General features: G+C 40.3%; 1 protein-coding gene across 1 annotated transcript in view; it reads left to right on the plus strand.

Annotated features, from left to right (window-relative positions):
- The window catches only part of OSMR (oncostatin M receptor), a 357,357-nt gene that overhangs the window by 110,914 nt on the left and 232,435 nt on the right, over positions 1-14,008 (plus strand). Inside the window, exon 6 of the mRNA XM_078674982.1 lies at positions 1,355-1,624. Coding sequence (XP_078531108.1) covers positions 1,355-1,624 — 270 coding nt within the window. The remainder of the gene's footprint in view (positions 1-1,354; positions 1,625-14,008) is intronic.

Below are 14,008 nucleotides of genomic sequence, written 5' to 3' on the forward strand. Positions count from 1 at the left end.
AAGAGCGGGTCTAAAGATAAATTCATATGGCAACTATAGTCAGCTGATGCTTTCTTTCCTGAATGAAGCCTGTGATGCCCTTAAGTCATTCAAAGACTGCCTCAGAGCATTATGCAACTGCATGAGCAAAAGCTGTCTCAAACTAAATTCAAATAAAAAAGGAATACTCTTTTTTGGCACAGGTACCTTCCCTGACCCTCTGAGCTGGTGGCTACCTGAGTTGGTGGCTTCCCCCGCCCCATCGGCCTGAGTTGGGAATCTGGGCGTCAAATTTAACTCAGCCCCATTGTTTGAACCACAGGTTAAATCGGTCTCAGCTATCTGTTTTGTTACTCTGAAATCTCTGAGAAGGATGCTCCACTTGTTAACTGTGACTTCCCTTAGGACTGTGGTCCATGCTCTTGTCAGCACTAAATTGGACTATGCCAGTGGTTTTTTCCTGGGCTTGTCGGCTTACCTTCTGCAACAGCTACAGATTATACAGATTTTCATCTCCCGCATTATCCTCAAGATTCTGATTCAGCAATCGGTGTCAATACATCTTCAACAGCTCCATGGGCTCCCTGATTCAGATTCCAGGCTCTAATTTTCGAGCCTTGGAGAACATATGCCTGAGATGCAGACTCAAGCCTTACCACCAGAGTAGATCCTAAGGTCTAACACCCAGAGGCTCCTGCATATCCTGAGGGTCCATAGGGCCAGACGTGGTGCTTCACCTTCTTGATGGCTAAGCTGTGGAATACACTTCTATCCAGCCTTATGCCTTCAGAAAAGCTCTTAAGAAATGGCCTAAAGACCAACCTGTTTAAAGCTTAGCTCGATCCCATTCTTTAGTGCAGTCCTGCTGTTAGTGCCGGGACGCTCCCTGGGGAGCTGCACGCTCTACGAATGCCTTCGTATTGTATTGCATTATGTTTTAGAGTAAATAACAGTCTGATTTGAACTAATCTGATCTAAACCAGAAAGTAAAGGCTGGCCATAACTATCCTACCTAACTATCTTTAATTCGATGCAAAAATGTATCTTTCTTCTTTTGGTTGCAAACATTTAATGAGAATTATCCAATATTTCAGTTAGTTTTTCATTAATATTTCTCTTTTTTCTTTAAAAAAAAAGCATCAGTATGCTTAGATCCTTTTGTTTTAAGATCTAGTTAATCAGAGGAAGTATATCTGTCAAAAACAATGACCACTTAGGTTCCTATTCACATTTTCTTCAACTGCATCACTTGACTTAATCTAGTCTATATTTCTGATTAGGTTAAAGTCCTAATTTTGGAGCTTGATATGAGGTTTTCATTGGTAATAGAACGTAATAGCCACTGATTTGTGTTTTTCTTATTTGTGTTTTACAGGCCTGGAAACTTCTAACTGGAAACAACCCGTCTTTCCCAATGACAAAACTGTGGAGAAAGGTTCCAATATTAGTTTCTGCTGCATAGCTGGTAACGGTCTGAAGGTCATTAACATTACTTACAATGATATTCCTTACCCACTCGTGAACTTGAACAACAGGACGACTGTGATCACTGTGAAGAATGTGTCACTGTCAACAGCTTATGGAACTAATATCATCTGCTTGCTATCCAATGAACATTACCGTGGAACGGTTCTGTTTGTAAGCAGTAAGTACAGCAACCATGACATAAAGGGTTTCTGGGTGAGAAGATAAAACACTGCTGATATCACATGATCTGCTGGGAAAATTCACAGACTCCGTGCACCTACCTGTGAGGAGGATGGATATGTAACATGTTATGAGTGTGAATATTTAATGAATGTCGCAGGGCATGTAAGCACATACAAGCAATTTAATTCTCTTCTCTCAGTTTCTTGTTCTTCCAAACCACAGAATATCCTAATAGTACCACATATATAAACTTGCAACCATGGATCTGACAGGAGCAGTGTTAATCCCGCTTCCCTGAACCCACTGGCAACCAAGCAGCAGATATTCTGACAGGCAGCAGATGACCCGGCCAAAGGAAAGCGAGACAAGGGAGAGAAATAGAGTAATGGGATATCTTCATTCTGCTTGCTCTTACTGCTTGACTCAGCCTGTGAGGGTAGAAGTCGTAAAAACAAGAAATAAGATTCTCATTCATTGGTCCTAAAATTACATACCTGGTGAGGTAAGCAGCCTTTACAATGCGGCCATTGCCACGCAATAACATTACCACGCATCCATTGCAACGCATATGCCTTTACCACGCAAACATTTACGACACGTATGCCTTTACCACACATGCCTTTACAACAAAAAATGTAGGTATTCCGCAGGTCTTTATAAAGCCTATATATATCTATATATATCTATATATATATATATATATATATATATATACAATTGATTCCACTCCTTTTCGCTGCCTTGCCGGGTTTCGCGAGAAGAAACAGATTTACGGACACCATTGAGTTGCGTGGAATGCCAGGTCTTTTATTAATCCAACAGCTTTATGACGTGTTTCGGTTAACAACGTGACCTTGGCTCACATACAGAAACGCAGTCCGCTTACTGTTTTAATACCCACAGTGCTAGTGAAAAGTGCTGTCTCTATGGTCATCCCTTGTCACATGGTGTAAAATAGACACGGAAGACAGACTAAAAACGGGGCGACATTGCATTATCTTTGTTTCACATTAGAGTTTTGTGCACTGCTATATGTTGTAAATACATAGCGCTCACTGGTACAATTAATGCATAATAGGTTGACACTACAGTGCTTAAATAAACGGTAGTGTGTGAATGAATAACATTGTTGTAGCTGCTTAAATGCAAGATGAATTTCTTTTTGTTAGCATAAATATATCCAATAAATATCAATTAGATATACAGTATTACTAAATAGAAAGACACATATCTGTGAACTTATATAGGACATAATGTAAGATAACATCAGTTAAATATTTTATGCTTTTAAAACTATAAATACAGTTGCATTAAAATCATTAATTGATATTTGTTTGTGCAAAAAAGCAAAACGTCCTACTATGGCCATATTGAGGATGTTATTGAATAAATTCACAACTTGTAGTTCTAAACCATCATGTATATACATCGGAGCCTGTGCACATTCAGCAAACTGTAAACAATTAGATAGCCACCTATTTTACTAGGTATGTATAGCTATGATGTGCAATGTGCTAAATATAAAGTGCTCAATCTATGTGCAAACGTGCAAAGAATATGTATTGGTTATCCTTCACCACTGGGTTTATATGTTATCAGAATATTACAATTTTAATATTTTAAAATAACAAATTGAAAACCTTAAAATTTCTAAATCTTAAAAGAACGGGAGTGGTAAGTTACAGCTGAGGAGAAAGATTGTTTATACTTTCAGATCATCTAATTCAGTATATTATAGAAATTATTACAGAAATTTTACAAATAATTATGGAGATCCTCTGTATTATTGAGGCCCCTAGGATGTTTAGTGTCTAGTTCAAGGATTATCTTGGATTCAAGTTCTCTCAGGGAACGTTCCCGGTTGCCCCCTCGTGTGGAAATGGGGATAGCTGCGATGACATAGTAACTGAGACACTTGAGGTCATTGCCATGCACTGCCTTAAAGTGCCTGGCTACCAGGTATGCCGTGTCATTGTTAACAATGGCCCGTGAGTATTGTAAAATCCTGACATGCACCTGTAGTTTTGTGCTGCCCACATATCTAAGGCCACAGGTGCATGTCAGGACATACACGGGATATTCGGTTTTACAGTTATAACTGCCTTTGATTCTGAACTCATTGGGGCTCAAATGAGTCTTGTATTTGGTGGTGTTGATACCAAATCTGCAAGCTCGACATGAGGTGCATTTATGGAAACCCTGTCTCGATTGTAAACAAGTGTTTTTTTTAGCAATGGTTTCAGGGCTTCTCTTCACTATTTGCGTCCTCATGGAGATACCCTTTCTGAAAGTTATGGTAGGGCAATTGGGTAGATCTGGTGCCAGGACTCCATCCGTAAGGATGATTGGCCAATTACGTTTGATGATGGTTCTGATTTGGCGTTCTTGTTGGTTAAAAGTCAAAATAAGTCTAAGTGCATTTGTTTCATCAGCTTCTTTTGTTTGTTCTGCTCTGGTTTTAGAAGGCTCTAGCAGGGAATCTCTGGACCTATTGTTAACTTTCGTTACTGCTTGGTTGACTATTTCACTGAATCTTTGAAGTGATTGCTTGGTGCACTTTTCCTGCTCTTCTCTGGTACTACAGATTCTTTTAATTCTTAAGAGCTCTCCATATGGGATGCTTTGGACTAGGTGTTGTGGGTGTGCACTGGAAGCATGCAGTGTTGAGTTCCCTGCGGTTGCTTTTCTATGTAAGGTGGTATGTATGTTCCCTTCATGTACATAGACCTTGATATCTAAAAAAAACACTTCTTGTTCAATGATATGTGAGGTGAACTTCAGATTTGCTGAGTTATCATTGATGTCCTGTACAAACTGGTTGGCGCTTTTTTTGCTGCCCTGCCATACCACAAAGACATCGTCCTTGTAACGGAACCAATGTCTAGCCTGGCCAACAAACTTGTTGAGAAGCGCTGGTTTTAGGACCCGCTCTTCCCACCAGCCTACCATCAAGCAGGCATAGCTGAGGGAGAAGCAGGATCCCATTGCCACGTCCCTCAATTGCTTGTACATTTGTAACCTAAACATAAAATAGTTGTTATTTAGACACCAGCTGATACATTTAATTAGTGTTTTATTATGTTCATGGTATTCCACTGGTCTTTTCCCCAAGAAGTATTCAATAGCTTCAAGTCCAATGTCATGGTCAATGCAAGTGTACAATGACTCTATGTCTAGAGTGATGAATTGCATGTCGGTACCCCATTCCACATCTTTGATTTTTGTAAGAAAGTCACCGGTGTCTTTGACGTAGGATGGGAGAGTTTTCAACAGATCTTGCAAAAAATAGTCTACCTATTGCGATATGTGTTCTCCCATACTATCCGCTGCAGAAATGATAGGACGACCGGGAATGGGGCTCACATTTTTATGCATCTTGGGTACAAAGTATATTGAGGGTATTGTTGGATGTTCTATCCATAGGAATTTGTATTCCTCCAAGGATATGGTTCCTTCACGTTTGAATTGGTGCAGTAGTTTAGCCAGCATCTCTTTGGTCTTGGTGTATTCAGTTTTAGTGGTCTGTTTGTAGCAGATTTGGTCTGCCAATTGTCGCTGTGCTTCTATGATGTAGTCTTTTTGGGGCCAGAGCACAATGTTGCCACCTTTGTCCGATTGCTTATATATATATATATATATATTAACCTAGTGTGTGTATATATATATATATATATATATGTGAACAAGGCTCCGTTGAGCCGAAACGTCTTTGACTTTTTCTGCATCGCAATAAATTTCAGCACCTAACTGGTCCGTGTCCGTGTGCTTTTTGCTGGCTGGTTGGCGAGATTCCAGAGCGCATAAGGAAAGCGGAACAAATGATATATATATATATATATTTATATATATATATATATATATATGGATATACATATATATATACATATATTACCTACTGGCGATAGCCAGTAGGTATATATAGTTAGGATTTTTTTCCTATGGGATTTTTGAAAATTCTATGTCGAATAACTTTGGCGTTTGAGGACAGAATTGGATGAAATTTTCAGGAAAATTGAACATTTTGTTTCTGAGCAGCCCCTGAAAATTTGGGGGGGTTTCGTCAAGGGGGGGCCGAGAAAAAAGGGGGGTCCCAAAACATGTTTTTCCCATGCAATTTTCCATAGGGCGGTTGGCCTCACTTTTAGCCTGAACGGCTGAATGGATTTACACCAAACTTGGCAAAATTGTAGGGACTGGTAGCCCGATGTGCCTTTGCTATGTCTCAAGATATAGGCTCCAGTGGTTTTTACGAAAATTAACTTTGAAAAATATATATTGGGCTACATTGGGCTATATATATGTTGGAGCCCAAATGTAGCCCAATGTAGCCCAATGTAGCCCAATGTAGCCCAATGTAGCCCAAAGATGGCCACCAGAGACAAAAAAAACAAATGTAGCCCAAATATCAGCCAGATGTAGCCCAACTATAGCCCAATGACAGAATTTCCCAGAGTGTTCTAAAGAACAACTAGAGTGCTAACAGTCCTACTTATTACAAAGGTATGGCACACCTGAAGCCATCTTGATTGGAATAAAGTGGTAACTCTTAAAACATTTAATTTAAAAAGGAACAAAATGAGGGGGTTCATTTTGCCATAGAAAGTATGATTAGCGAAATATGACGAAATCCCGCATGTACTATTAGGCCGCAAATTAAAATAACGAAAACTTTTAGAACGAATATGCCTTTAGCATACACTAAACAACTAAACTACCCTAAACCCTAAAACACTACCCCCAGCATGACCCTACACTACACAAACAGTACAACACTACCCTAAACCCTAAAACACTACCCCCAGCATGACCCTACACTACACAAACACTACAACACTACCCTAAACCCTAAAACACTACCCCCAGCATGACCCTACACTACGCAAACACTACAACACTACCCAAAACCCTAAAACACTACACCCCAGCATGACCCTACACTACGCAAACACTACAACACTACCCTAAACCCTAAAACACTACCCCCAGCATGACCCTATACTACGCAAACACTACAACACTACCCAAAACCCTAAAACACTACACCCCAGCATGACCCTACACTACGCAAACACTACAACACTACCCTAAACCCTAAAACACTACCCCCAGCATGACCCTACACTACGCAAACACTACAACACTACCCAAAACCCTAAAACACTACCCCCAGCATGACCCTACACTACGCAAACACTACAACACTACCCTAAACCCTAAAATACTACACCCCAGCATGACCCTACACTACGCAAACACTACAACACTACCCAAAACCCTAAAACACTACCCCCAGCATGACCCTACACTACGCAAACACTACAACACTATCCTAAACCCTAAAACACTACGCCCAGCATGACCCTACACTACGCAAACACTACAACACTACCCTAAACCCTAAAACACTAGCCCCAGCATGACCCTACACTACGCAAACACTACAACACAACCCTAAACCCTAAAACACTACCCCCAGCATGACCCTACACTACGCAAACACTACAACACTACCCTAAACCCTAAAACACTACCCCCAGCATGACCCTACACTACGCAAACACTACAACACAACCCTAAACCCTAAAACACTACCCCCAGCATGACCCTACACTAAACAACCACCACAACTCTACACTACACTAACACAACACTACACAACACTACACTACACAATCACTAACCCACGAAAAAATTAACACAAACCCACTTACCTCTCTCGTCATCGTGGTTTTCACAACGCAAATGCATTTACCATACATGCCTTTAAAACGTAATTCTTTGTAAAGGCATGCGCGATAAATGCACATGCGTTTTGAAACAATGCGGGATAATGGTATGCGAGGTCAATGACCTTGCGGGATAATGGTATGCGGACTGAAAGTCTGCGGGATAAAAAATGCGGGAAAATGGCTGCAAACCATGATTAGCAGCAGACTTCCCTGGTGAGCACTAGCTTTACTACAGTGATCTAATGAGCAACTAGAGTGCTAACATTCAGAATTTATGGCAAATGTGTGACACATCTGATTGCCTTCTTGGTAGAACCAAAGTAAACAAGCATTGAAAATGCAATAGATCTCGCCCTCGTTTAAGTTAAAGCCATTCTGTTTGTAATGAGGTGGCTTTTTAGCTTTGCTTTTATTAGTGTTTTTAAAACTTTCATGTAAATAACATGCATATGTATGCATATATGTATATGTATGCATGCATTTATATTTATATAGATATGCAGATTATATATGTTTATATATGTATATTACCTACTGGCGATAGCCAGTGGGTATATATAGTTAGGATTTTTTCTCTATGGGATTTCTGAAAATTCTATGTCTAATAACTTTGGCGTTTGTGGACGGAATTGGCTGAAATTTTCAAGAAAATGGCACATTTTGTTTCTGAGCAGCCCCTGAAAATTTGGGGGGGGTTTCGTCAAGGGGGGCCGAGAAAAAAGGGGGGTCCCAAAACGCGTTTTTCCCATTCATTTTTCCATAGGGCGGTTGGACTCACTTTTAGCTCGAACGGCTGAATAGATTTACATGAAACTTGGCATAATTGTAGATATGGTTTGCCCGACGTGCCTTTGCTATGTCTCAATATATGTGCTCCAGTGGATTTTGAGAAATGAACGTTTAAAAAAAAATATATATCTGTGACAGCGCTCCGGTTAGCGCCCCGGTTCGCGTACCTGACGCGTAACGGAACTTCGCGAAGCGAAGCTGATTGGCTCTCCGGTGTCTGTCAACATTCTAAACAGTCCGGAGCGGCCGCCATCTTGTCTCTCGGTACGATCGAGAGACAAGATGTGGTGAAAAACGAAGGGGGAAATGAAGGAAAGGGGGCAAGGTAGACCACTCCTGACCCCCTAGGATTGATGAGGGGGATATTAAAGTGCCCCGCGGGGCAAAAAATAAAAAAAACCGGGCAGCTAACCGGCAGCGTAACGGGAGTCCGCCATCTTGTGTTTTTGGAGCGTCCGGTTCGCGTACCGGGTAGCGTCCCGGTAAGCGTAACAAGGGGAAAACCAAGAGAAACAGTAAAAAAAAAATTAAGGGAATAGATTTCTAGCAAACTTGGCAAAATTGTAGGGACTGTTTGTTTGATGTGCCTTTGCAAGGCCTCAAGATATGTGCACGTGTGGATTTTGTCTAATTAAGGTTAAAAAATATATATATATCTGTAAGCGTGCTCCGGCACGCTTACGTTACGGGTTTTGTTTGCGCTGCAGAGCCGATACGTCACGGTTATGCGACGCGCCATGAGGCGTCTCACGTGGCTACGTGATACGTCACGTAATAAAGAATATATTTTACAGCTATAGATATTAGCTTTTAAAAAACCAATGAAATTCACTGAAAAAACCATAGGTTATAGACCATATATAGTTAGGAATTTGCATTTACAAAACCTTGAAAATTCACTGAAAAAACCATAGGTTAGAGACCATATATAGTTAGCTGGACATTTTATTGACATAAAACCAATGAAATTCCATATATAGTTAGTTGCACTAACTATATATCGCGCACCCGCAATCCACTGCTGATGATGTCACATATTACATCATTCATGACATGGTCAGTGACATCACTGATGACATCACTGATGACATCTCAAATGACATCACTGATGACATCACTGATGACATCTCAAATGACATCACTGATGACATCATGACACACCAATACCAGTTACTACATACGCACTCACTGATTCCTACGTCTACACACACATTCACTCATTCACCCATACAATCACTCATACATACAGTCACTCATTATTACAACACTATCATATGCACTCATACACCTATGCAGACACTCGCACACTGCCACTCATCCATGGAGTTACTCACACACCTAGTCAGTCCTGTAAAGAATCAATCACACTTCCATTTCCTCACCTATACAGTTAAACACAGAACACCATACTTCAGTGACATCACTGATGACATCACTGATGACATCTCAAATGACATCACTGATGACATCTCAAATGACATCACTGATGACATCATGACACACCAATACCAGTTACTACATACGCACTCACTGATTCCTACGTCTACACACACATTCACTCATTCACCCATACAATCACTCATACATACAGTCACTCATTATTACAACACTATCATATGTACTCATACACCTAGTCAGTCCTGTGAAGAATCAATCACACTTCGATTTCCTCATCTATACAGTTAAACACAGAACACCATACTTTTCACACATATACTAACACATACTTACTCTCTTATACAATCACTGATACAAGTACACATTGATATGCACAGTCACACACCTCCCAGCCAGCCACACACACACTCAGTCTTCCATACATCCACTCATTCTTCAATATGTAAAACATATTTAAACTTTACAAAAACACACAGACACTAGATGATGTCATCAGTGATGTCATTTGAGATGTCATCAGTGATGTCATCAGTGATGTCATTTGAGATGTCATCAGTGATGTCATCAGAGATGTCACTGACCATGTCATGAATGATGTAATATGTGACATCATCAGCAGTGGATTGCGGGTGCGCGATATATAGTTAGTGCAACTAACTATATATGGAATTTCATTGGTTTTATGTCAATAAAATGTCCAGCTAACTATATATGGTCTCTAACCTATGGTTTTTTCAGTGAATTTTCAAGGTTTTGTAAATGCAAATTCCTGACTATATATGGTCTATAACCTATGGTTTTTTCAGTGAATATATATATATATACATATATATATATATATATATGTATATATCCAGTTTCCACCCTCAGCGCCGCTTGCACGCGCCACAAAACGAGAGAGAGACGGACTCTTCCTTCTTTTCAGCAGCCGCTGTAAGTTTTATTTTTTCATTTTACTCAGTGCATTGCCGTGCTCAAACCAAACGCGTTTCGGCGATCCCAGTCGCCTTGCTCGCTGGTAACAAGTGCTCACAATCCCCTTAATTTTTAAATAAACGCACCACCAATCCCCAGTCACAACAGGATCATAGAAATCGACAAGTTCGAAATGCAAAGACAAAAAACCTCCTTTACGGTTTCTGTCTAAATAACCCCTGTGCTTAACTAATGCATTTGATTTATAACTTAAAGCACAATTCATATACATCCAATATACACATAAATAAATATATATACATCGAATTTAACAATGGGGAATAATTAATCTTACTGTACAAATACAAAAATTATTTACATATTATATATAATGTTAATAAAAACATCATATAAAAATATCTGCACATTATTCATACTGTCAGAAAAAACATTAATACATAAAACCTCGAATCACAATGTTGTATATCTATACTGCACCTTCATTGGATGACTGAAAATAGTGCGAAAATAATCACCTCAATGTGTGTTTATGTGCTGTGTGAACTCCCAGCCGGGAGTGCGAAAATAACATTCATAAGTAAAGGGCAGGAAAAACTTGGGCATGATAAAATCAAGGTTCGACGTTAATACCTGTACTAATACATTTCATCTCACTAAACCGGTAGTAATAATAGGTTTTAACAAAGCCAGGGAAAGAAAGAACACATATTTCATTCAAATTACATAAGCTGATCACTCCATGTTCTTACGTATACCACCTCAGTGTTGGGGACAAATCTCCCCTTATGATAAATCTGGTTTTAAAACATTAAGAACATTTAGAATATTAAATATGTTAAAAAATGCATCAAACTAGCGACTCTATTAAATACATAAATAAACAATTCATAATGAGTCCATATCAAAATCCCACCTCGAGGTATTTCAAGACCATTGATGTTTATATGACCAACTATTTACAAAAAATTATGTAGATCTTCGCAAATGTTAATCCCCCCAGGGGTCTTTGTCTCAAGTTCCACTATATACCTTGTCTCCAATCGGCGCAGCTGTTTTTCTCTATCACCGCCTCTTTTATTTAACAGAACGCTATCTATCACAAAATACTGCAAAACATTTACGTTATTGTCATGTTCACTTTTTACATGCCTGGCCACTGGATAAGTTGGGTCAGAATTGACCGTGGCTCTCAGGTGCTGCAGTATTCTGGCCTGTACCGGTAGCTTAGTACTGCCTACATATTTAAGGCCACAGATGCATGTCAACACATACACGGCAAATTCCGTTTTGCACGTGTAGTGCCCTTTAATCTTGATGGGGGTATCTGAAAATGCATTACTGTATGTGGTGGTATTAGAACCAAATCTGCAGGCCCTACACGAGCTACACTTATAGAAGCCGTACCTGGCGGTTAACCAATTGTCTATTCTGGGCTGGTCTTAACTAGGTCTGTTCTCATGGAGTGAGCCTTACGGAATGTAAAATTAGGTTTATTCACATACACCCCATTGAGGACATTGTCGGTTATCACTATAGGCCATTCTTTTGTGATTATCTTCTTAATAGCCTGGGACTGTCGACTATATGTTGTAATAAATCTGCAAGTCTTGCTGGAGTTAACCTCCTGAATGGTTCCGATTGTCCCATGTTCCTTATTTGGACTACTAGCTTCTACCTCAGATTTCTTCCGGAGAAGCTTTGCTCTATATCTCTGGTTAGCTTTTCGCATGGCTACCCTCAAATTTTTCTCCTTATAGCCACGCTCAAGCATTCTACCCTTCGCTATTGCTTGTGCTTCAGCCAGAGCTTTGCTGGTGCTACACGCTCTTCTAATTCTCAAGAACTCTCCATATGGCAAACTAGCTATGGTGTGGTGGGCGTGAAAGCTATTGGCATGGAGCAAGGTATTGTCTGCCGTTGGCTTCTGATAAAGACTTGTTTCAATTTTACTATCCTCTATAGTAACCAGAATATCCAAAAAACTAATGGAAGTAGGATCAATATGATGGGTAAACTTTAAATTTAGTTGATTCCTATTAATGACATCCACAAAACTCTTAGCCTCCATTTCCGTTCCCTGCCAAATAATGAAGATGTCATCAATAAACCTCCATAGCCGTACAATGTGTTTGTCAACCAAAGCACCATGCTCCCCCTTGAGGATATGCTCCTCCCACCAGCTCACATGTAAACATGCGTAGCTGGGGGAGAAGCATGCCCCAATTGCTACTCCTTGTGTCCGCCTGTAAATAATTCCATCGAACAAGAATCTATTGTTATTTAAGCACCAATGCATCATTTTCAATAGCATCTTGTTGTGATTATACCATTCAATACCCCTTTGTTTTAAAAAATGTTCCACTGCGTTAAGACCGTCAGTGTGTTTTATACAGGTATATAATGATTCAATGTCAAAAGTTACCAATAAGTAGTCCTCTATATATATATATAAAACCCGTCGCCAGTAAGTAGTTATAGTTAGGACCTTGTTTCCATAGGGAAAGCATTTTTTGTGTTACCAATAACTTTGGCGCTCTTTAGCAAATTTTCACCAAATTTTCAAAATTAGTATGATGCTCGGTTTTCAGTTGCTGGATTGAACGTTTCTGGGTGATTCGTCAAGCGGAGGCTGAGAAAAAGGGGCGGTCACAAAATGCTTTTTACCTATTCAATTTCCCATAGGGATTTTACACATGACTACAGCCCAAACCACTGGATTGAATTACGCCAAATTAAGGAGGAAGCTCGTTCTTTGTCCAGAAAGAGCCCTTTTTTCATTTGGTGTAAATCCGTTCAGTTGTTTTGGAGATATTAAAAGAAATCCAAATCTGTAAATCTAGAGGCGCGAACCCTATGCAAATCTTAACGGTCCCGTGCAGAGATCTGATTGGCTACCAATACTTCAACCAGGAAGGGTTAGCAGCCATCTCGGGACTCAGTCCCAAACAAAATCGTAAAAAAAAAAAGAGAAAGCAGCAGGGTAGAAAGACCCTGACCCTTTAGGCCTGGTGGTGGGGCTTTTAAGTTTTCAGGGTGAAAATTGTGAAGATTCATCAATCCCCGTGAAAATGAAAAAACAAACAATTGTGGTCTCCCACGCTTGTTTGTATTTCAGCCTCCGGGTTAGCTAGATCCCGGGGGCAAGCATAAATTAAACAAAATGGGAGAGGGCACATGAAGCGCCCTTCCCTATTGGCAGTTTAAACCCCAGGGACCATCACCTCCCTGGGGTCTATTTTAAAGAATGAATGGGAGGGGGGCCACGAAGCCCCTTCCTTTGGTTTTTAAAGGATCTGTGGACCACTACCTCCCCGGTACACGTGAGCATAAAAGGAGGGGGCAGTGTGGACCCCCCTCCAAGATTTAAAAGTGCTCTGGGGACTGCCACCTATCGAAGCACAAAACTAGAAAAAAGGGAGTAAGGTCTACACAGCCCTTTCCTGCGCCATATTTGGCCCCGGGGACCACCACTTTCCTGGGGCATGGGTTCTATTAAAGTGGGAGGGGGCTATGTGGCTCCTCTACCG

This window comes from Lissotriton helveticus, chromosome 2_1 (assembly GCF_964261635.1).
Source record: "Lissotriton helveticus chromosome 2_1, aLisHel1.1, whole genome shotgun sequence".
Classification (NCBI taxonomy): domain Eukaryota; kingdom Metazoa; phylum Chordata; class Amphibia; order Caudata; family Salamandridae; genus Lissotriton; species Lissotriton helveticus.